Source organism: Loxodonta africana, chromosome 8, assembly GCF_030014295.1.
Source record: "Loxodonta africana isolate mLoxAfr1 chromosome 8, mLoxAfr1.hap2, whole genome shotgun sequence".
NCBI classification, from domain to species: domain Eukaryota; kingdom Metazoa; phylum Chordata; class Mammalia; order Proboscidea; family Elephantidae; genus Loxodonta; species Loxodonta africana.
This window is the reverse complement of record NC_087349.1, coordinates 31149364-31173173: the sequence shown is the minus strand read 5'-3', so window position 1 is coordinate 31173173 and position 23810 is coordinate 31149364. Positions and strand designations below refer to the sequence as shown.

At 38.2% G+C, this 23810-nt stretch overlaps 1 protein-coding gene across 1 annotated transcript in view; it reads left to right on the top strand.

Moving 5' to 3' along the window:
• The first annotated feature begins 1049 nt into the window (after positions 1-1049).
• ANKRD7 (ankyrin repeat domain 7) overlaps positions 1050-23810 on the top strand; it is a 47601-nt gene continuing 24840 nt past the window's right edge. Inside the window, 5 exon segments of the mRNA XM_023544646.2 lie at positions 1050-1291; positions 8681-8795; positions 8969-9142; positions 10565-10665; positions 11258-11395. Of these exon segments, the coding sequence (XP_023400414.2) occupies positions 1050-1291; positions 8681-8795; positions 8969-9142; positions 10565-10665; positions 11258-11395 (770 nt within the window).

Genomic DNA, 23810 nt, shown 5'->3' with positions numbered 1-23810 from the left:
TTGAATCCACCATCCCCTCCCTGGAAAACCTATGGGGCAGTTCTACTCTGTCCTATAGGCAGCTATGAGTTGGAATTGACTCAGAGGTTTGGTTTGGTCATTCAGGCAAACAAGTAAGAAAAGGAACGGGGTGCAGAAGTACTGAAGTATACATGAGAATCACTATAAAGATTGGTCATAGAATTTAACCTAGGTAAGTAGGAAAGGGAGCCCTGGTGGCACAGTGGTTAAGAGCTCAGGCTGCTAGCCAAAAGGTTGGCAGTTTGAATCCACCAGCCCCTCTTTGGAAACCCTATGGGGCAGTTCTACTCTGTCCTATAGGGTCGCTATGAGCTGAAATCCACTGGACAGCAGCTGAGTTTTTTGGTAAATAGGGAAGTGAGGATGTGGGGTGGAGTGGCCAGGGTAGGTGAAAAGATGGTAGGGTTAATGTAGGTGCAGCGAGTTGGAAGGATTTTTGAAGTTTTGTGTCTAGAGAAAGTGAGCCGGACATATGGGAAATGGTATTTAAAAAGTATGAAATTGAGAAAGCAGGAATTTCAATTTTATTCAAGAAATGTTGAAGCATGTGACCATGAAGGTGAGAGGCTAGGGGCAGGCTGAAGGGCAAGGTCACAGGAAGAGATGCATCCCACCAGGGGAAAGGTAATCTGGATTTGAAAGCGTTAAATCGTTAGGTCCACCTTTGAAAGAGTCTGTTTTGTAAGAAAGCTAATGGTTCCATCCAAAGCCTCAAGAGCTCATGGGAAGCCCTGCGGGTGAAAATGCCGGCATGGGTGCCCCAGGTATCCGGTCACAACGTGCCTGAATCGGGGCCTTTGACGTTGCCGGGCGACAGAAGCGGGTGCGCACTCCCTGGCGTGTGGCCCTACGTGCTTCCGTTCCGCTGTCCTTCCGGCTTCCGGTATCCTGCCCACTTCAACTCCGAGTCTGGGGCGAGGACCCACTGGTTAGGCCCGAGGGATGGGTGGCCAGCGGGAGGGGCGTATGTGCTGCTAGGGAATACCTGTACGGCCTGGTGCAGCTGGAGGACTGTCGCCTGCGCTGTCATGAAGAAGCTTTTCAGCTTTTGGCGTAGGAAGGATGAATCCCGCAGCTCCTCCTCACACGTGCAGATAGGCCTGGCCCGTACTGGCTACCGCTCTCGCCCCTAATTCCAACCAGGCTACAACCTTCGAGAGAGGGATTTAAAAAAACTGCATAAAGCTGCCTCAGTCGGGGATTTGGAGAAGGTGCAGGAGTGTCTTCAGCTCAAGAAACATGATGTGAACATGCTGGATAAAGAGTACAGGTGACCAGAGCAGATGAGGCAGGGGGTCACGAGGGGCAGCGTCCAGGGAAAGCGGGGGTCCCTGGGGCCTCCAATCAGGAGCAGGACGTGTTTAGGCGAGTCCGCTGGTTGCCATTCCGGGTTTCTCAGAGCTGAGAGGTTGCCTGGTAACCACTGGCACAGGGTCACGTTTCAACTTTCGGCTTTTTATTTTATTTTTAAAGTACTTCCCCGAATATTCGAGGTCTAAACAGTTTCTGCTTTCCCTTTGTCCACTCCTTCCACTGCCTTTGTCTCCTCCTGGAGCCACCCTTTTCCCATCCTGTTTTGTTCTTTGGTATAAATTGTCCCCAGCCACCCAAGATTTAACCTGTTTTACTAATAATGAGAAAATAGTAGAGGGAACCACCGAGAACAGTGCTTATTAAGGTTTTAAGACTTTGAAATACCAAGCAACATTTTTAATATGGATCACTTACGAAAATTTTCTTCAAGGCAAAAATTCCATGCGTAACCATTTACTTAAAAAGCAAAACTAATTTTATATGTTGCGAAATTAAGTTATGTGTTTGGCATAATATCAGAAAATACATACTATCTGTAGCTGCTTTAAAATCTTTTGTGGGAAAGTTCCCGAGCCACAGGGTTATACATAATGCCATTTTTCATTATAATTGGGTAACTGGAAACTGAATGGTTAGGAAGAGGATTTGTGTTCAGCTTGTTGGTAGTTTTTCTTTTAATACGAAGTTGTCTAATCTGTCCTGCATTTACCCCATACCACTCCACTGAATTACTTTGTAGAGGCCGTGGATAACCTTGATATGACTTAATTCTCTGGCTGATTTCAAGTTCCCAGTGTGATGTCAACTGGCTCGAAAAATTCTTGAAAATTTAGCAGTTGACTTGTGAAAGCCAGTAGCTTCAGAATTGCACTGCTTAGGCATCTTTAACATGGCCCCAACTGAACTCCTGTTACCTTGCCTCAGACCTGCTCTTCTCTTTCTATAAATGGCATATCTTTTCATCCGATTGCCTAGGCTGGTGGACTGGAGCCCTTTTTGACTCTTGTTCTTTTACATCTTTTGTCTGATTCAGCAGTAAATCTTACTGGCTCTACCTTCAAAAAATATACAAAATTTAATGGTTTCTTGCCACCTTCACAGCTACCATGCTACTCAAAGCCACCATCGTGTTTTACCAGAATTATCACATGGCCTATAAACTAATCTGTCCTTTTCTCTTTTCAGTTTTTTCTCAACACAGTAACCAAAATGGTCCTGTAAATGTATGTCAAGTCATTCCTTTCCTTAAAAACCTCCAATGGCTTTCCATCTTATTAAGGGTAAAAGACAAAGTCCTTAAAATGGCCCATACGACCCTACGTGACCTTCATCTTTACCCTGTTACTTCTCTGAATTTGCTTCCTACAACTTTCCGTTTCATTCATTTATTTTCAGATACCCTGGCCTCCTTACTTGTCCACAAAAATTCAGGAAATGCTTTTAGGGCCTTTGAACTTGCTGTTGCCTTTGCCTGGAATGCTTTTCCCCAAGTATCCACATGGCTTTTGCTCTCTCACTTTCTTCAGGTGTTTAGTCAGTTGTTACCTTATCAGTGAGACCTTCCCTGGCTACAGTATCTCCGACTGCAGTCCCTCTCCTCACATTTCCTATCCCTTCTCTGCTTGATATTTCTCATTAGTTCTAACACTCTCTGATATACTTTATATATTTTACTTATGTTTTTGTTGACCTTTCTACTAGCATGTACAATCCACAAGAGCAGATGTTTTTGTCCATTTTGTTTGCTGCTGTATACACAACACCTAGAACCCTGCCTAGCACATAATAAATCTGAACATTTTTTTAAATAAATGAAACAAGACCTACATATACACACACATACATATGACACTTTAAAGATACTGCTCAGTAATAAAAAGGAGTAAATGTTACAGTCATCAGCATGGATGAATCTCAAAATCATCATGCTAAGTGGAAAGAGCCAGGCATAAAAGACTACATGGAGAATGATTCCATTTATATGAGATTCTAGAAAATGCCAAACTATATTAGCAGAAAAAAAATTAGTGGTTATCAGGAATCTTGATAAGGAGAGAGGATTAACTGAAAGGGGGACCTAGAGCATTTTTTGGGATGGTGGAAATGTTCCTTATTATGATTATAGTGGTGGTTATGTGACTGTATATATGTCAACATTTATAAAATTGTACATAAGTTATTTTGCATATAAATTACACCTCAGTAAAAGCAAATCTCAAACTGTATATTTCTGTTTAAACAAGAGTGACTCCTTTAAAAGGATGACAGATATTCCAAGTAAAACTAATTTTCTTTGAAAGACTGTATTGAAAGTTTGAGCAATAACTTAAACTTTGTTGTGTTTCATGTCTGCTTAAGGTTGATTGGTTCTCGTTCTCAGATTTTGTGTGAAAGACCTTTGGAGTATATTGTTCCACACTTCCTTAGAAAGCTGAAGATTTTGTGGCTATTCTGTTTTACTGAATTTGTGGTTGATTCCTAAGTTCCTTGGAGCATAAAGATGTCTCTGAAATTTTTATAAAGCGTTTCATTGTTAGAGTAAGTTTTAGACTTCAATTGGAAGAGTGAAATTATCTAGCTGGGGGGCAGCAATCACTTTTGGAAGACCTATTGAGAATTACCCAATGGCTTTACTTTCCCTAAGGAAGAGCAATCTGTAAAAAAAAAATCATTAAAAAAGAGAAGTGGAGTTGGAGGCATAAAATTAGTAAAATGACAACAAAAAAAATTTCCTTGGAATTAAATTGTTGAGATATGTATGCTAGTGGATGAAGGAGACAGATCAAAGTGTTTGCAGGAGTTATCTTAGATGGACTTAAAGCTATTTAGCCTTGTATATTTTGGTTGAAGTGTGGAAAAACTTTCTATTATGCAGGAACTTTACCCTTAAGTCAAATTATGGATTTTGGCAGAAAGGCTTTAACAAAAAGGAAACAACCTTTCCCTGTAGAAAATGTTGAATTATATTATTGAGCCAAACTAAAACAAGTGGTTTGGAATTTTTGGCATTAATAATGAGATTCTTTAATCGTCAAAGAGGGAAATTTATAAGACAAAAGGAAACTTGTGTAAAAGGGACTTTGGCCTTATGTTAAGATTTAGAACCAATGGGTCATTATATATAAAGTTAGTTTGGTATTCGTGGAGAAATTAGACTTCTTGATAGATATATATTTTTATTAATCTTTTAAAAGATTTTATTACGGTAGAATATATGTAGCAAATATATATATATTTGCACCAAAGGCATTGGCAAAAAAAAGGTTCCAGGAATTGATGGAATAACAATTAAAATGTTTCAACAAACAGATGCAGCACTGGAGGTGCCCAGAAATTTGGAAGACAGTTTCCTGGCCAACCACCTGGAAGAGATCCATATTTGTGCCCATTCCAAAAAAGATGATCTGACAGAATGTGGTAATTATCGAACAATATTTTAAATATCACATGCAAGTAAAATTTTGCTGAAGACCATTCAAAAACAGTTGCAGCAGTGCATTGACAGGGGACTGCCAGAAGTTCAAGCTGGATTCAGAAGAGGCCAAGGAAGTAGAGATATCATTGCTGATGGCAGGTGGATCTTGCCTTAAAGCAGAGAATACCAGAAAGATGTTTACCCATGTTTTATTGACTATGCAAAAGCAGTAGACTATGTGGATCATAACAAATTATGGATAACATTGCAAATAATGGGAATTCTAGAACACCTAATTGTGTTCATGTGAAACTTGTACATACACCAAAGGCAGCCATTCAATCAGAACAAGGGGATACTGAGTGATATGCAGATGACGCAGCCTTGCTTGCTAAAAGCGAAGGGGGCTTGAAGCACTTACTGACGAAGATCAAAGACTACCGCCTTCAGGATGGATTACACCTCAGCATAAAACAAATCCTCACATTGGACCAATAAGCCACATGATGATAAATGGAGAAAAGATTAACGTTGTCAAGGATTTCTTTTCACTTAGATCCACAATAAACACCCGTGGAAACAGCAGTCAAGAAATAAAAGGATGTATTGCATTGGGCAAATCTGCTGCAAAAGACCTCTTTAAAGTGTAAGCAAAGATGTCACTTCGAGGACCAACGTGTGCCTAACCCAAGCCGTGATACTTTCAGTTGCTTCACATGCATGTGAAAGCTGAACGATGAATAAGGAAGACGAAGAATTGATACCTTGGAGTTATGGCGTTGGCGAAGAATATTGAATATACTGTGGACTGCCAGAAGAACGAACAAATCTGTCTTGGAAGATGTACAACCCGAGTACTCCTTGGAAGCAAGGACGGCGAAATTTCTCTCATGTACTTTGGACATGTTATCAGGAGGGATCAGTCTCTGGAAAAGAACATCACTCTTGGTAAGGTAGGGGGTCAGCAATGAAGAAGACCCTCAGTGAGAAGGAGTGACACACTGGCTGAAACAATGAGTGCAAACACAGCAATGATTGTGATGGTGCAGGACCAGGTGATGTTACATTCTGTTGTACATAGGGTTGCTTTGAGTCAGAACTGACTTGATGGTGCCTAAGAACAACAACATGTATAGCAAAACATTATCATTTTAACCATTTTTAAATGTACAATTCAGTGACATTATTTACCATGTTGTGCAGGCATCACCACTATACATTTCCAAATATTTTCATCACCAGAAACTCAGTACTCTTTAATCCATAACTTCCCATTCCTTGCCTCTCCCAACCTCTGGTAACCACTAATTTTTGCTTTTATTCATTTGCTTATTCTAGATATTTCATGTTCGCAGAACCATATAGTATTTGTCCTTTTGTTCTGACTTATTTCACTCAGTACAATGTTTTCAAGGTTTGTCTATGTCATATCAAGTATCAGAACTTTATTTCTCTTTATGACTCAATAATGTTCCATTGTATTTAGCAATTGCTTTTTCAGGACTGTTTATAGTGACTGGAACCCTGACTTAGAAAAAAAAAAAAAGTAAAATATTTACTATTTAAGTTATTAGATGTGTTTAGATACTGGATAGTTATTGGTGTGAGGAGACAACTCTCTCTTAGAAGCTATTTTGACTTCTCAGGGACTGTGCTTATTAAGAGTAAAATTTCCCTGGAAAGCTCTAGTTATTTCTAGGAGTCATTGACTGTTGTCTTGGTAGCTTTTTATAGAAGGTGATCTTTTTGGTCAAAAATGGTGTCAATCTGGAATGACAAGCTTCTAGGTTCAAATGTGGTAGGATAAGTTAAAAGTGTGACAAAGTTGAGGTTGGCATATCTCCACCAGAAGGCTTCAAGGATGTCTACCAAAAGACCTGGAGTTTGGCAATGCCCCAGTGACTTCATTGTGTGCCAGGGACTAGTCCTCAATGCTGTCAGTGTTGCAAAGATAAAGCCAGGGAAGCAGATTCCTGATAATCAAATGCACTGGGAGCTGAAATATAATACATACACATAAAACTTCCAGTTTATTGGGTATAGTTGTTTCTGGTAACTAGATTACCTGTGTGTCCTTCATAAAGGTCCCTTTTCTGGTATCAGAATTACTGAGAAACCAAATTAGTCATCAGCACTTTGCTTGGTAAGGATGGAATTACAACAAAGTGAGGTAAACGTTCCATCCAAACCAGGATGTCTGACAAATCAGTTTTGTCCTACACTGAAGTCTTCTTTTCCAGTTACTGGGAAGTATGGGTTCCTTAAATTCAGGTTCTCTCTTCCATGGAGGATGCTAATTAATCATGGGCAATGTCTGGTTCCATTCTGTCATCCAAGCTGACCAGTCTCTTCCTCAGTATAGTCTCTACAACCAGAGAATAATGTAATTGACTAGATGTCTGCTTTTTAAACTGTAGTTACATTATAGTCCTGTGGTCCAGAGATTACATTCAGGTAACCTTGATTGGAATTTTAGCATTCCCAATTTGTTCAGAGCTCTTTTTATATTTTCTTGAATTACTATATCGTGGGTTATATCATCAAGTATAGATTTTCCTAGTTTAATTCTTTGAAAGTTACCTTATTTTTAAGTCCTCGAGGGCCATCTTTTGGCTACTCCTGTGTGTCAGTAGGAAACCCTGGTGTCATAGTGGTTAAGAACTATGGCTGCTAAACAAAAGTTCGGCAGTTTGAACCCACCAGGCACTCCTTGGAAGCTGTTCAGGGCAGTTCTACTCTGTCCATAGCAGATCTGTTTAGGCACGCATAAAGTACTTTGGAGGACCTGAAGTAAAGTGGGGGAATGGCATCTAAGATGTATTGTTTGGGACATGGGCAATCTATACATGGACTCTATATTATAAACATGTTTTTTAAAAAGGGTAGAATAATTGTTGTTAAATGCCATCCAGACAGTTCTGACTCGTAGCATCCCTGTGTACAACAGAATAAAACGCTGCCCAGTCCTGTGCCACCCTCACAATCGTAATGCTTGAGCTCATTGTTGTAGCCACTATGTCAATCCATCTTGTTGAGGGTCTTCATCTTTTTTGTTGACCTTTACCTTACCAAGCATGATGCCCCTCTCCAGGGACTAGCCCCTCCTGATAACATGTCCAAAGTACGTGAGACAAAGTCTCATCATCCTCACTTCCAAGGAACACTCTGGCTGTACTTCTTCTAAGACAGGTTTGTACTTTGTTCTGGCAGTCCATGATGTATTCAGTGTTCTTCACCAACACTGTATTTCAAATGCATCAATTCTTTGATATAATAATATCAACTTAAAAAAAGTTTATTGAGGGCAAGGCTAAAAACTGTAAAGTTTAAATGGAACTAATTAGTATTCTGTCATTGTTCATGAATATGTACTTGGTTTCTGAGAGGCCGTATGGAATAGGCTTCTTTGAGAAGTATAAATTCATTAAATAACTTCAGATTAAGCTGAGACCTACAACTGGGAGAATCTTCAGTGCTTGCTGGTGTTCATTTCTCAAATACAAACGCCAACTTTAATAGCTGGGCCAAGTGGGAGGAACACAATCAGGAGCAGCATGCAATTGAATGCAGACAATGTCCCTCCTGTTAAAATGTTAGATGTATTTCAGATTTTGGAGATGATTTCCGAATTTTACTAGGATATTTGTCTAATTTTATCCTTCCCAAGGCTCAGATACCGTTTTTGGTATTTGAAAAAAAAAATGCCTTTTCACATCATTATCATTGTTTTCCTTGAATAAAACCAATTAAACATTTGACATCCAAGGCATTTGCACAGCCTTTTTAATTTGGTAAAAAACAATGATAATCTAAATTTTGTATAAATGTAGATACCTTAACACAATATGATCTGGTTTAATCTTGGGTAGAGTAAGTAACTTCTCAAACTAAGACTTATCTCTAACTTTGTGTTTTGTTATATTGATATAGGACACCTTTTCATCTGGTCTATGCTAATAGATATACAAATATTGTGTCTCTCTTAATTGAGAAACAATGCAAAATAAATGTCCAGGATAGAGAAAACAGATCTCCATTGATTAAGGTGTGTTCTCATTTTTCCTGTTCAGTTGTACTTGTATGTGGAATGTGTTTGAATTGTTCCCTAGTTCCCTTTTGTGGATTTTTATACTTTAAAACATAGTATTAAACATCAGTTTAACATATCATGTCGTAAGTATTAAGCTGGTTACTTATGTACTCTTGTTGTGTTGACAGGCAATATAGTGTCAAAAGGAGAATTGTACTACTCTTCTTCTCAACCTTGGTGCAGACCCTAATCTTGTAGATTTTGAATCCAGTAGTGCTCTTCATTATGCTGTGTGTGGTCACAGTGTTTCATTAGTAGAAAAACTGCTTGAACACAAAGCTAGTCTTGAAGCTCAAAATAAGGTAGTCTTCTATTTCTATATTTTAGAAAAGTTGAATTTTAAAAAGCTTGTGAAGAAGCTATTCATTGCAGAAAATTCATGTCTGTTGAAATACAGGTTATGTAAAGAATGAGTTTTCCAAAGTAAAATTGAGGAGAATGAGACTATCAAAAACTAATAAAGTTTTCCTTTTCAAAAAAACTTTCTTCATTTCATTTCAGATTATAATCCCAACCTCCAAAGTAATATATTTAACATGATACATATCTGAACTGTTATGTCAAACGAGAAATATTTGATTGCTTTATACATGGGTAATGATAAAAATTATAAAGCTCACTTTTCTATTTTATTTATATACTGACAAATAATGGTAAAAATAGGGTTGAATTAGAAAATCACTTATTATACTAAAAGTGATCCAGTTCTCCTATTAGGACATTATGAGGAACTGATGAATACCTTTTTGTTTTTAAGTATCTTGACCCTTTAGTTTCATGATTTTGTCCACATCACAGCCTAAAATACGTGCTAGCCTTGGAGGTTCAAATGAAATGCTACGGAAACCCAATCGTGACAACCTTAGGAAGTGAATTGATAGTATATAATACTTACCATTAAATGTGATGTGTTCATCACTTAAGCTCTTCAGGTTGCTCTTGTTCAGAATTTGAATTAAGCCTAGTAATGTAGAAGATTAAATTTTATTTTTTGGCTTGCCCAACCTCAATTTGTTTTCTTGATTTTTGCATTAAAAAACCCTTCAGGAGCAAGGAAGAATGAAGAAAACTAAAGACACAAGGGAAAGATTAGTCCAAAGGACTAATAGACCAAGTCTACCATGGCCTCCACCAGACTGAGCCCAGTACAACTAGATGGTCCCTGGCTACCACCACTGACTTTCTGACAGGGATCACAATAGAGGGTCCCGGACAGAGCTGGAGAAAAATGTAGAACAAAATTCTAACTCCCACCAAAAGACCAGACTTGCTGGCCTGACAGAGACTGGAGAAACTCTGAGAGTATGGACCCTGGATACACTTTCAGCTCAGTAATGAGGCCACTCCTGAGGTTCACCCTTCAGCCTAAGATTGAACAGGTCCATGGAACAAAACAAGACTAAACGGGTGCACCAGCCCTGGGGTAGGGATTGGAAAGTAGGAGGGAATAGGAAAGCTGGTAATAGGGAACCCTAGGTTGAGAAGGGAGAGTGTTGACATGTGGTGGGGTTTTTAACCAGTGTCATAGAACAATGTGTGTACTAACTGTTTTATGAGAAACTAGTTTGTTCTGTAAACCATCTAAAGTTCAAAAAAAAAAAAACCTTAAAAAAAATTAAAGTGTATATTCAGAGGGTTCTTGCAAGCAATTATTTTTACAAAATTTAAAATGCGTGTAGTCTTGGTACAATATTTTATGTGATCATTTTGAAATAATGTTTCAGGCTGGATATACTTCATTTGCTGTTTCTGAAGATAATGCAGAAATGGTAGAGTTTCTTCTGAAGAAAGGCGCAGATGTGAATGCTTCAGATAACTCTCAAAGGTATAATTAATGAAACCAAATGAGATAGCATAGAACTATCGATACCTAGGGGGATAAAAGAGTATATATAGTCTCATTATATATATAACATATACATATTACATTATAAAGACATTGCATGTTTTATATATATGTATATATTTGATATTGGGAAAATGATCATATGACTTATGATTTTGAGCAAATTGACTAGACTCTCAGAATCTTTTTATCTGTAAAATTAGACAGTTGGACCAGTTCAATAAGCTATTATTATTATTTTTATTACATTTGAATCTTACTTAGAAGCCCAATTTGTAAATTGTAGCTGCCATAGTTAGATGGAGGGGGGTGGGAAGCCCAAAACCCCAGACACTTCCCTCAGTGAAGTTTTGAGCTATCTCCTTAAAAATGCTAGGGCTCCAGAAATAAGAGATTGAAAACCATTGAGCTAGCTGCTTCCTGGGGACTCATGATCTTTAGATCTGTGATTGGCACCCTTTTCTAGCAGATTTGTCCTGGCTCTTCCTGATAGAGAGCTTACATTTGAATAGTAAATTGAGAAGACTGACTTAAAAAACAAATTGGCATTTATTTTTATCTCTTGCTCCAGAACACCCCTTATGATTGCTCTCAGTAATGAACCAACAAGTTTAGTCAGTTTTATTCTTCAGCAAGATGTGGACCTATCCTGCCAAGATATTTATGGATTCACAGCTGAGGAATATGCTTCTTTTAATGGTTTTACGGTGTCAGTGATACTGCATAAAATCCCTATTTATTGTTTAACAATTGTGTATAAAATATCAGTTCTTTATTTGTTTTGTTTTATGGGCTACCATTTGCTCTGGAGAAACTGTATTTCCCTTTCTTGTATTTCCATGAGGGCACTTCTGTTCTGCCATTAGGAGGTAGCAACAGAGGAAACGTCCCTAATTTCTCCCTTCATTACCTCCTCACTCAGCCTCATGTGAAGAGCAATAGAGGATATGCCACTAAAACTGCCCTTGCCAAGGTCGCAAGTTACATTCCAATTATTAAATCCAGTGGGTTTTTTTTATCCCTTTTCTTATTTGTTCCCTTTACTGGTCAGTCTTTCTTTTCGACATTTTCTGTTCTCTTACCTTCCAAGATACTATTCAATTTTTCATTCTTTACCTCTTTGGATTTTCTTCTTCTCTATCATGAAAACAATCATGGTTCTTTCATTTTTAAATATGGAATTTTTTTTTTTGTGTGTGTGTTCAGTCCATTACCTTCCTTAATTCTCACTCTTTATACTCTTGGCTGTGTAATCCTCTTCATAGGTCTGTCTGCATGCTGATAGTTGCCTTGTTAATATTTTTAACCCATGCTATTTTAATCATCCCCAGAACAAGGTAGGGTATATATATAAAGATATGTCTGTACAAATGTATGGATGTGCTACATACACATTGGTTGTTGTTAAGTGCCATTGAGTTGGTTCCAACTCATAGCGACTCTGTGTACAACAGAACGAAACACTACCCTGTCCTGTGCCATCCTCACAATCATTGCTATGTTTGAGCCCATTGTTGCAGCCACTGAGTCAATCCATCTTGTTGAGGGTCTTCTTTTTCACTGACCCTCTACCTTACCAAGCTTGATATTCTTCTCCAGGGACTGGTCCCTCCTGATACATGTCCAACGTACATGAGAGAAGCCTCCCTATCCTTGCTTCCAAGGAGCACTCTGGCTGCACTTCTTCCAACACAGACTTGTTTATTCTTCACATACACATTAACACACTCAAATTTTTAACTCAAACCTTTTTCCTTCACAATGAAATCTTAGCTAGAAATTTTTTTGGGTAAGATAGAGAATCATTTTTGCCAATAGCTGTTACTTTCATTCTATATACTTGAGATAAAAGTGATTGTTTTTTGATTTTGTGTTGTTGACTATTGATCATGGTAGTATGGAAGTCATTCAGAGGCCTCAAGTCCCTTCCAAATGTCTTCGTATGGTTACGTCCTTAGAAGAAATTTGCTAATTAGAATTGTGAGCTTATGAAATTGTCCCAGTTTTGACTGAAGAGAGGCAGCACTAAGTGGGTAAGGGCATTGATTTAGGACTCTGACATATCTAGTTTACTGTTTCAGCTAAGTATTAGCTTTGTGATCTTATGCAACTTATTTAAAATTTCTAAGACCCATCTATAACCTGGGAGAAAATAAGATTAAGCAATGGGCAGCTAGGAGGTGCTTGGAGAACCACTTTTTAAGAGATGATAAAACATCGTCATAATAATGTACTATAACACAACATAGCAGCTTTTGATTTTATAAGCTATAACAATACAAAAATGGTACAACATGTCATAACAGTATTATATATATAATGATGTAAAATAATATTTAATAATATTTAATATCACAAATATGTGACAGTAAATTCAGATCTCCATAAATGAATAAATGAATCCTTTTATAATTTTAAAAAAAAAAAAAATATTTTTTTTTTTTTTTTAAACTATAGATTGGTTTTGCTATTGCTTAAATAGAAAACACCCTGTAATGGAAATTCAGAAATATTCCCTAGTGTTAACAACTTGGTCTCCATTAAACAAACATTGAAACAAATATTTATAGACTGTTTGAAGCAAGAATCCATGCCTCTGTGTCCTGTCCTAATAATAAAATCTATCTCATAGTGTTGTTATGAGGATTAAACAGGTTTTGTGAGGTTTTGTGAGATCTCAAGCTTTAACAATTTGGGGGACCCCTTCTCAGAAAAATCATGTAAAATTAAAAACACAAAATATCTGTGGCTACTCCAATACTAGCCCCTCCAAGAGGAAATAAGAAGATGGGAAGTTGCAACAGAAAGAGACAGGAGACTTTAGTGATTGGTCAAAATACTTCCCTTTTGCAAATTTCACAAAAACACATGAGCATGTGAGCACAAGGCTAGGTTCCATCACAGGGCCTGGAAGAAGCCCATGCAAATGTGAAGCCCTTAAGTTTCATTAGTTTCATGGTATCTCAGCCTTTGAAAGTCTGTAATGTGTTTAAATACTGTCTGGCACGCATTAGGTAGAGATAGTTGGGAGAAGGCTTGAGGTCAGCAAGGCCTGTGTGACACACTTGGAAATGCACTGGCTAAAGTCTAAGGTTTTTATTTGATAATTATGTATTGTGAATTTAATTTTTGTGAGTGTTAGAATTCATATAATTTTCTTTTATGGATAGATATCATCAATAAATGGCTAAAAATGGAAAAAAGAAGAAAGTTAAACAGACATCTTACTCTGAAAATACAACTTTGAGTGCTACATGTGGCCCAAAACTGAAGGAAGGTAAGATGGTATAAAGTAAACAAGTGGTTTTTCTTTTTGCTGCTTTTGCTTTATTTTTTAAAAAGGGGAACAGCTTTCTTAATTAATACATAAATTTGGAACTGAAATTTTCTATTTTAAAAGGACAAATATTTTAAAAACAGTTCTTTAGAATATTTGTGATTAAGATTTTCTGAAACTGTTGACTCAAAATGCAAGGTAAAGAAAGATTGAATGATTGCTTAAGATCTTTTCATCTATAATCTCTTGACTGGAGTTAAAAAACAAACAGAATAATTTTGAATGTATACAGAGATTTTTAATAGATATAAGACTATTATAAATTTTTAAAATTTTATTCTGAAAGTACTTCATATTAGTATACTTGATAATCTATTATATACTGTATTATCACACAAAATTTAAAATTAAATAACAGAATATTTGTGAAGAACTGTGTTTTAGTAAAGATTCCCTGGAGAAACAGAACCAGTTCCATGTAGATAATAGGGTATCTATATTTCGTAAGAGTGGAACACTGGTGGTATAGTGGTTAAGATCTATGGCTGCTAACCAAAAGGCTGGCAGTTCAAATCTACCAGCTGCTCCTTGGAAGCCCTATGGGACAGTTCTACTCTGTCCTGTAGGGTTGCTATGAGTCGGAACGAGTTTGGTTTTTGGTTTTATACCTTATAAGATATATATATGTGGTATACACATATATAAATATGCACACACGCACATATACATATATATAAAGAGATGGAGAAGTAAGTTAATAGAAAGATTGACTTACTTAAAGCCATTGACTCACAGGATTGTGGGGGCAGCAAGCCCAAAGGCTGTACATAGATCAGGTGACAGGCTGGAAATTCTGAAAGTCTAATTTTCCAAATCTGTAAGTCAGGTGGTGAGGGAGAGAAGAATTCTGGCAGAATGTCTATTTGTAGGAACCTCCAGTTTTGCTCGTAAGTCTTTCAACTGATTGGAAGAGACTCACCAACATTGTTCAGGGTAATCTGCTGTACTTAATGTAAAGTTATTTAATTGCTAATCACATATAAATACTTCACAGCAATGTTTGGGCAAGTGTTTGACCAAACACCTGGGCACTATGACCTAACCAAATTGACACATAAAATTAACAAATTGAATTTGCAGTGCATCTACTAAAATAAGTTTTGGTGCTCATTTTCAAAAATACATTCAACAAACATAGCTCTTCTTTTTTTTTGGTAAATATGTCTTACATTGGCAGTTTTGTTGTTGTTGAATGAAACAGCAATTCTTAGAACTTTCTTCAGTGTTCACCAGCAACCATATTCCTAGCCTACGCTTCACCCACAGTGGAAAAAATGGGGGAGAATAGAGGGAGCCAGGTGGCAACAGGAAATCATATAAATGTCACACTGTTCAAACCTTTTCTACTCCCTGAAGTCTTAGTTATGATGCTTACAACAACGCTTGCTGTTACTAACTCCAGGCGGGTAAACTTAGAAACATTCTGTATTTACTGGTTAGTATCATACAAGCCTTTAAGAAGTTTTGGTCTTTTGGGCTCTTAAGCTACACTTAATTCCTCCTCTCCTACCACCTATGTATATATTTTTAATGTCCACGCAACTATGAGAAGTAAAGAACTTTTGTGATTTATACTTCATTTCTTAAGGAGATCTAAAGCAGTAGGCACTACTGAAGCACCACTGCTGTATTTTGAGCATCTCCTGATAGTAAAAAAAAAAAAATATAGTAAACATTAAAAAAACACCCCAATCCTTTTACCTTGGAAATACAGATTTCCAGTTTCCAGTGAACTTTTAGGTTATTAATATTTGCATGTTTTAAAGCGTTAATAGAAATGTTGTTGTTATATGCCATTGAGTTGGCACCTGATTCATGGAGACCCAGTGTGTTACAGAGTAGACCTGCTCCGTAGGGTTTTCTTGGCTGTAATCTTTACAGAAGCAGTTTTCCAAGCCTTTCTTCTGTGGAGCCATTGGGTAGGTTTGAACCACCAATCTTTAGGTTAACTGCTGATTGCAAACTGCTTGTGCCATTAAAAAAACCCCGTGCCATTAGATCAAGAAAATATTATCCAAAGACAAAAGAGGGCAAACTTGAAAAGTTGTATTTTTGTCAGTTTCAAAGGGGACGACTTAATTATTCCTTTTTGTAAATGGCTACAAAATGCAGAAATATCAATGCTAGATTAGAATGGTGTCGCTGAGGCATAGAATTTAAGAAATATATTTAGAACAAAAATATTTGAACACGAAGACATTACAAATATAATTTGTTTTCTGGATGTATAACCTCATTTCTACAAATTCTTTGCCCCTTCCTTGACTTAGGAAAGTCTATTTTGAAAGAGCAGTTAAGAACCTTCGCAGCATTTTCACTGAATACCCACTTGAAGAAAAGTTTGTTAAATGGAGATCAATATTTCAACCTAGAAGATGTGAAGAAATTTCAAAAGACAAACACCTGTATCATGAGACATCAGTTGAAAAGATACAGTTTGTATTCAGTATATTGGCAGAGAAAAATTTGTAGTTATAGTACAGTTGGATATTAGTAAGAGTAAACTTTGTGATGAACTATGTTAGGTGTGCACTGGAAACTTTAAATAAAGTAAAAACACTAACATTTCAGCTACAAAATTGAGGAAATAATTATAAATAATCATTCATAAAAGAATATTTTCCTTTATAGACAAGTATTTTCATTGTTAAAGCCGCTTGATTAAAAAAAAAAAAACACTGCACTAATGTGTACTTAGAAAATTTGGGTATTATAGAAATGAAAAAAAGGAAATACATCACTCACAATCTCAGCACCCAAACAAAACATTTGTTAATTTCTGGCTTTTTTTTTTTTTTTTTTAGTCTTTTAAAACTTGCTTACCTTTTTTTTTTCCCCACAAAGAGAATTTAGAACTTTACCTTTTGCTTTTTAAAAACACAGTACCTAGTACACTTAAACACAACTATCTTGCTGTACCTTAAACAGACCTGGCATGTTGTGACTTTAGGACCGTTCCCTGGAGGGCTATTCTTTGGATGTCTCCTGGGACAGCTTCCTCACTTCATATGTGACCTCAGAGCAACCTTCTCTGGGTGTCATTCTATCACTTACAATGCTTTATAATCTATTCAACTCCTCCTTGCTTTTTGGAATACAAGCTCTGTGAAAGCTTGGATTTTGTTTTGTTCATAGTTAAATCCCCACCACTTGTAAAATATCTGGTGATGGTGGTGGTGTTGTGTGCCATGGATAGTTGATTCTGACTTACAGTGACCCAATATGACAAAGTAGAACTGCCCCATAGGGTTTCCTATATGGCAGAGTAGAACAACAAAACCCTTGCCATTGAGTTGATGCTGACTCATAGTGGCCCTATAGGACAGAGTAGAACTGCCCCATAGGGTTTCCAAGGAGTGGCTGGTGGATTTGAACTGCTGACCTTTTGGTTGGCAGCCATAGCTCTTAACCACTGTACCACCAGGGCTCAAGCATTATATGTGCTGAATATATTAACAACTGACACTTGTTAGGTACTGTTCCAAGTGCTTTACATATCTAACCCATGTAATCCTCACACAGTTAGGTTGAGGTAAGCATTATTCATATCCTCATTTTAAGATGAGGACACCGAGGTGCAGCAAGCTTTAATGACTTGCCCAAGGTTACTAGGAAGCTGCAGAACTTGGTTGTAAATGCATGTGCTCGGGATTTGAACCTAATCAGTCTGACTTTAGATATGACACCATTAACCGTGATGGCACACCATCTTTCTCATGAATGAATGAATATACATTGTATATTGTAGCTGGTACTTTTGATGGCTTACAGCAAAGATTTTAGTAACATTTGCGACTTATTTAAACCACTCTTTCATTTAAATACTTTTGTTGAACTCCCCTCTAGTGCTAGGTGATGTGGAAGAAATAATGTGGAGGAAAAAACAAACAAACAAAAACCCTGACAATTCGTGACGAGTCAACAAATACCTAATCTCCACTACGTTCTGGGTCAGTGGTTTTCAGCTTGGGGCAATTTTGCCCATCCAAGGATATTTGGAAATGTCTGGAGGAGATTTAGTTGTCAAGACTGAGGGGAAATGCTGCTAAATATTCTGCAGAGCACAGGACAGTCCCCGGAAACAATTATCTGGCCCAAATGTCAACAGTGCTGAGGCTGAGAAACCCTGATTTAGATTCTATTTTAGGTGCTGGAGAACACAGATGAATAAAACGTTTTATCTCGTCTGCCCTCAGTGAGCTGACAAGTATTTCCTCTCTCCAGTCTCTTAAAAGTGTACATAAATGAGGGTCAGAGCATATTAACTGTACCTTTATCATTAGCACAGAGGGAGGGAGTGATAAATTACCTGGAGTGGTTAGGAAGGGTGGGGGCGATTTCAAATAAAAAAGGAAGCTTTTGGCTGTACTCGAAAGATAGGTAGGATTTCTTTGTGTCTTCCAATAAAAACTTTACCAAACATAAGAAAAGTTAGTTCATAATAGAGCTGCAAGCAAAACAGCCAAGAATCGAAAGAGAGATCATTTGTGGAAGTGACCAGGTTAAACTTGATGGAAGAGATTGAATGGGAATCAGGTCCTGAAGGCTAAGAAGAATTCTAACATAGGATGTCTAAAACAAAACAAAACCCGAAAACACCTAGATGGGATAGAGAAAAGATTATGTATATTTTTGTATTTTATGATTGAATTTTCACTGACTACATATTTGGGGAAAATGAATACTCAACCAAGATATGGACCGAGGACTTGGCCCTGAGTGTTATTGCAAGCTCTGCTTTTCCCTTATGGTAGCACCTTAGCACCTCTATCTTTGCACATTTTTGTGAATTCTGCACATTTCAATTCTTGGAATATCGTCAAATGGTGAATTATTTTTTAGTGTGCCTGGTAGTATCTGAAATAGAGCACAATTATTCTTTAAGAAGTTTAACAACAGAAAACACCATGCGATACATATGCAACTTTAGGTGAGTAAAATTCCTTTAAACACACACATGGACTACTTTTCCATTCCTGTGAAAACTTCGGAAGAATGTGCTTCTCTAGAACGTAAGCTTCCCGCCTACCGCCCACACACACATACAACCAACCCAGGGCTATGGGATAAGGTTGTGCAGATTTAGGACATCCTCTTGGAGAGAGCAAGTGGGACTTTTCAAATCATGTGCCCTGGTACAGGTCTGTGTCAACGGAAGAAAGGACACATTTTTCTAATTTTTGATGGTACTCTTTGGGTTGGTAATGGCCCTGTCCAGCTCCATCACAGAACTCTTCTGAATTTGTTTCCTTTGGTTATCGCACTGAAACTGCAGCTTCCGTTGGCATCAGCCGGTCTCCTGGGTGCCGGTGCTGTGTGGCTGCCTTTCAGGGACCCACGGACCTTGCCTTTACTTGGGCCACTGACCCAGCTTGTCTTAACTTCATTTCCATGTAAAACAAGCCCATCCCAGTCTCCATGGAGGTTGCCATCTTTTGTGTTTTCCTGGTCTTCTCATGTTAAAGGGTCATTTTCTATGCGTGCTGATTCCATTAAGAGCCCCTTTGCCCTTTAGTCCTTGGGCCTTCTTCAATGGTACGTTCCTGAATTACAGTCTTGGAACACACACTGTACGAACTTGGGTAAGAATCTTCATCGTTCCAAACTTGTTTCCTTATCTGAAAGATGTGTGAAGGCAAATGAGAATGAAATTATTTAGCATACTGCCTGATGAAGAAAGAGATGGTACTTAACAAAATGTAAGCTCACTTTCCTTTCATATTGCGTAGAAGAAATACAAGTTTAACTCTGTTTTTCTGCTGTTTTCCTTTTTCACTTGGGGTTACTGTTTCAGTTTCGTGTATGCATTCTGGCTTTCACCAAGTTTCACATGACACCAGGTGTATAATTTCCTAGTTTGACTGAAGTGTTATGGGGTTGTAGTAGATTGGAATGTTGTTCAGCAAATATTCACTCTCTCCTTCTTGACCCCCTTGGCCTGGAGTTTACTTCCCTTCCCTGCTGACTTAGCTTGCTCATGTGACTTGCCATGACCCGAAGCAATGTGGGTGGAAGTGACAGATTGCCTTTTTTCAGCAGAAGCCCACCACTCTTTACTCTTGATCCTCCATGAGAAGAGCATGCTTAGATAGCAGCTGCTTCTTCAGCCTGGGTCCTAAAATGAGACACACGTGATGCAGATCTGAACTGAAGCCTAGGGACCCAGCCAGGGCTGGCAGAACCATACCCAACATCTGCAGACTCATGAGTAAGGTATCAATTTTTGTTGTTTAAATCACTGAGACTTGGGGATTGTTTGTTGCCACAGCAAAAGCTGACTAATACAAAAACCGTGGGGAGAGAATCACAGCACGTAGCTCCTGGCATTTCATACACATAGTCCCCAAGAGACAACCTCTTTGCATCCTAGATACCAGATCCCTCCTCTTCCCTAACTGTCCCATGGTAGCTCAGTCTTGCACCTCCTCACTGGTCTCCTTTATTATGCAGAGTTGTTTTCCTCTTTCCTCGAAACTTGCAAGAAACTTAAAAGCTTCACACTGCCTCTCACTTACAATGTGCTTACCCAAGTACACTCTCAAGAAATTGGGCTTTTCTTTTACGACTTTTCTTACCAGCTGCAAGAAAAAAAAAAAAAATTTCCTACCTGTTACATAGGCTGACATGTTTTTCTGTAGTTTTTTCTGAGACAAAGGAATCTCATTCAAGGTTAGGCAATCACCTGATTATTATTATTATTATTTTTTGTTGTGCTTTAGATGAACATTTACAGAGCAGATTGGTTTCTCATTAAACAATACACATTGTTCTGTGACATTGGTTGCCAACCCCATGATGTATCAACATTCTCCCCTTCCTGACCTTGGATTCCCAATTAGCAGCTCTTCTGTCCCCTCCTGCCTTCTCCTCCTTGCCCCAGGTTGGTTTGCTCATGTAGTCTCGTTTTGTTTTATGGGCCTGTCTAATCTTTGGCTGAAGGGTGAACCTCAGGAGTGACTTCAATATTGAGTTAAAATGGTGTCAGGGGACCATACTCTCAGGGCTTCTCCAGTCTTTGTTAGATCAGTAAGTCTGGGTTTTCTGTGTGAATTAGAATTTTGTTCTACATTTTTCTCCAGCTCTGTCTGGGACCCTCTATTGTGGTCTCTGTTTTATTAGTCGGTGGTGGTAGCCAGGCACCGTCTAGTTGTGCTGCATTCAGTTTGGTGGAGGCTCTGGTAGTTGTGGTCCATTAGTCCTTTGGACTAAGCTTTCCGTTGTATCTTTGGTTTTCTTTATTCTTTCTTGCTCCAGGTAGTGTGGGACCACTGGAGTACCTTAGATAGCCATTCATAAGCTCTTAAGGCACTACTCACCACAGTCAGATGTAGAACATTTATAAATTTTGTTATGCCAGTTGAACTAGATATCCTCCGAGGCCATGGTTGCCAGCCCTCAGCCCAGTAATTTGATCCCTCAGGGAGTTTGGATGTGTCTATGATGCTTCCATGACCTTGCCTTGGTCAAGTTGTGCTGGCTTCCCCAGTTTTTTGCACTATCTTACCCTTCACCAGAGTTACCAGATGTCTATTGTCTACTTAGTGTTTTTCCATCCCCACCCCTCCCCTCCCTTGTAGCCATCAAAGATTGTTTCTTTTTGTGTATAAACCTTTTCGTGAGTTTTTATAATAGTGGTCTTGTACAATATTTATCCTTCTGTGATTGAGTTATTTAGCTCAGCGTAATGCCCTCCAGATTCATCCGTGTTGTGAGATGTTTTGCAGATTCATCATTGTTCTTTATTGTTGGGTAGTATTCCATGGTGTGTATGTAGCATAGTTTATCCATTCATCTGTTGGTGGGAGCTTAGATTGTTTCTATCTTTTTGCTATTGTGAACAACGCTGCAATGAACATGGGTATGCATATGTCTATTTGTGTGATGGCTCTTATTTCTCTAGGGTATATTCCTAGGAGTGGGATTGCTGGATCATAGAGTGTTTCTATTTCTAGCTTTTAAGGAAATGCCGTATCATTTTTCAAAATGGTTTTTACCATTTTGCATTCCCACTAGCAGTGCATAAGAGTTCCAACCTCCCCAAAGCCTCTCCAACATTTGTTTTTTCTTTTTTTGATTTGTGCCAGTAGTGGGGGTGAGATGGTAGCTCATTGTAGTTTTGATTTGCATTTCTTTAATGGCTAGTGATCACTAGCATGTATCTGTAAGCCACCCGCATATCTTCTTTGGTGAAGTATCTGTTTATATCCTTTGCCCATTTTTTAATTGGATTATTTGTCTCACTTTATTGTTTTAAATGAAATACCCACTATTTCTTTCTTAAGGAGTTGTACTAGTTTCCTGTTGATATAACAAATTACCAAAAACTACACCTCAACATAAAGAAAACAAAAGTCCTCACAACTGGACCAATGAGCAACATCATGATAAACGGAGAAAAGATTGAAGTTGTCAAGGATTTCATTTTATTTGGATCAACAAGCAACACCCATGGAAGCAGCAGTCAAGAAATCAAAAGACGCATTGCATTCAGTAAATCTGCTGCAAAGGACCTCTTTAAAGTGTTCAAGAGCAAAGATGTCACCTTGAAGACTAAGGTGTGCCTGACACAAGCCACGGTATTTTCAGTTGCATCATATGCGTGTGAAAGCTGGACAATGAATAAGGAAGACCGAAGAAGAATTGACGCCTTTGAATTGTGGTGTTGGAGAAGAGTATTGAACATACCATGGACTGCCAAAAGAACGAACAAATCTGTCTTAGAAGTGAGGCCAGAATGCTCCTTAGAGGCAAGGATGGCAAGGCTGCATTTTACATACTTTAGACATGTTGTCTGGAGGGATCAGTCCCTGGAGAAGGACATCATGCTTGAGAGAGTACAGGTCAGTGGAAAAGAGGAAGACCCTTAATAAGGTAGATTGACACAGTGGCTACAACAATGAGCTCAAGAATAACAATGATTTTAAGGATGGCTCAGGACCAGGCAGTGTTTCGTTCTGTTGTGCATAGGGTCACTATGAGTCAAAACCGACTTGATGGCACCTAACAACAACAACAACAACAACAACAACAACAACAACAACAACAACACCACAAACTTACTGGCTTAAAGCAACACAAATTTATTATATTACAGTTCTGGGGGTCAGAAGTCCAAAATGAGTTTCATGGGCTAAAATTAAGTTGTCAGCCCAGGATTGCATTCCTTTTGAAGCTATAGGGGAGAATCCATTTACTTTCCTTTCCAGCTTCTAGAGGCTGCCCACATTCCTTAGCTCCTGGCTCCCAACAGTTGCATCACTCTGACCTCTGCTTCTGTTCTCACTTCTCCTTCTATGACTCTGTAGCCCCACTCTTTCACTAATGAGAAACCTTGAGATTACATAGGACTTACCCAGAGAAGCCAGGATAATCTCCCCATCTCAAGATTCTGAGCTTAATCACATCTTTATAGTCCTTGTTTGCCATGTAACAGTCACAGGTTCTGGGAAATAGGGCATGGGCAACTTTGGGGGAGCATATTTTGCCTATCACAGAGATAAAGTGGGGTGGAAATTATTCTCTTATTTTTTTTAAATTTTGAAATAGTCTGAAACTTAGAGAACAGTTGTCAGTTCAGTACAAAGAACTTTATTTTCCTGAACCATTTGTGAGAGTAAGTAGCCGACTTGATGCTACAGTACCACCAAGACTTTAGTGTGTATTTCTCATAAAGACATTCTCTTATATAACCACAGTAAAACTTTGATACAATGTTGTTGTTAGGTGCTGTCAAGTCATAGCAACCCTGTGCATAACAGAACAAAACACTCCCTGGTCTTATGCCATC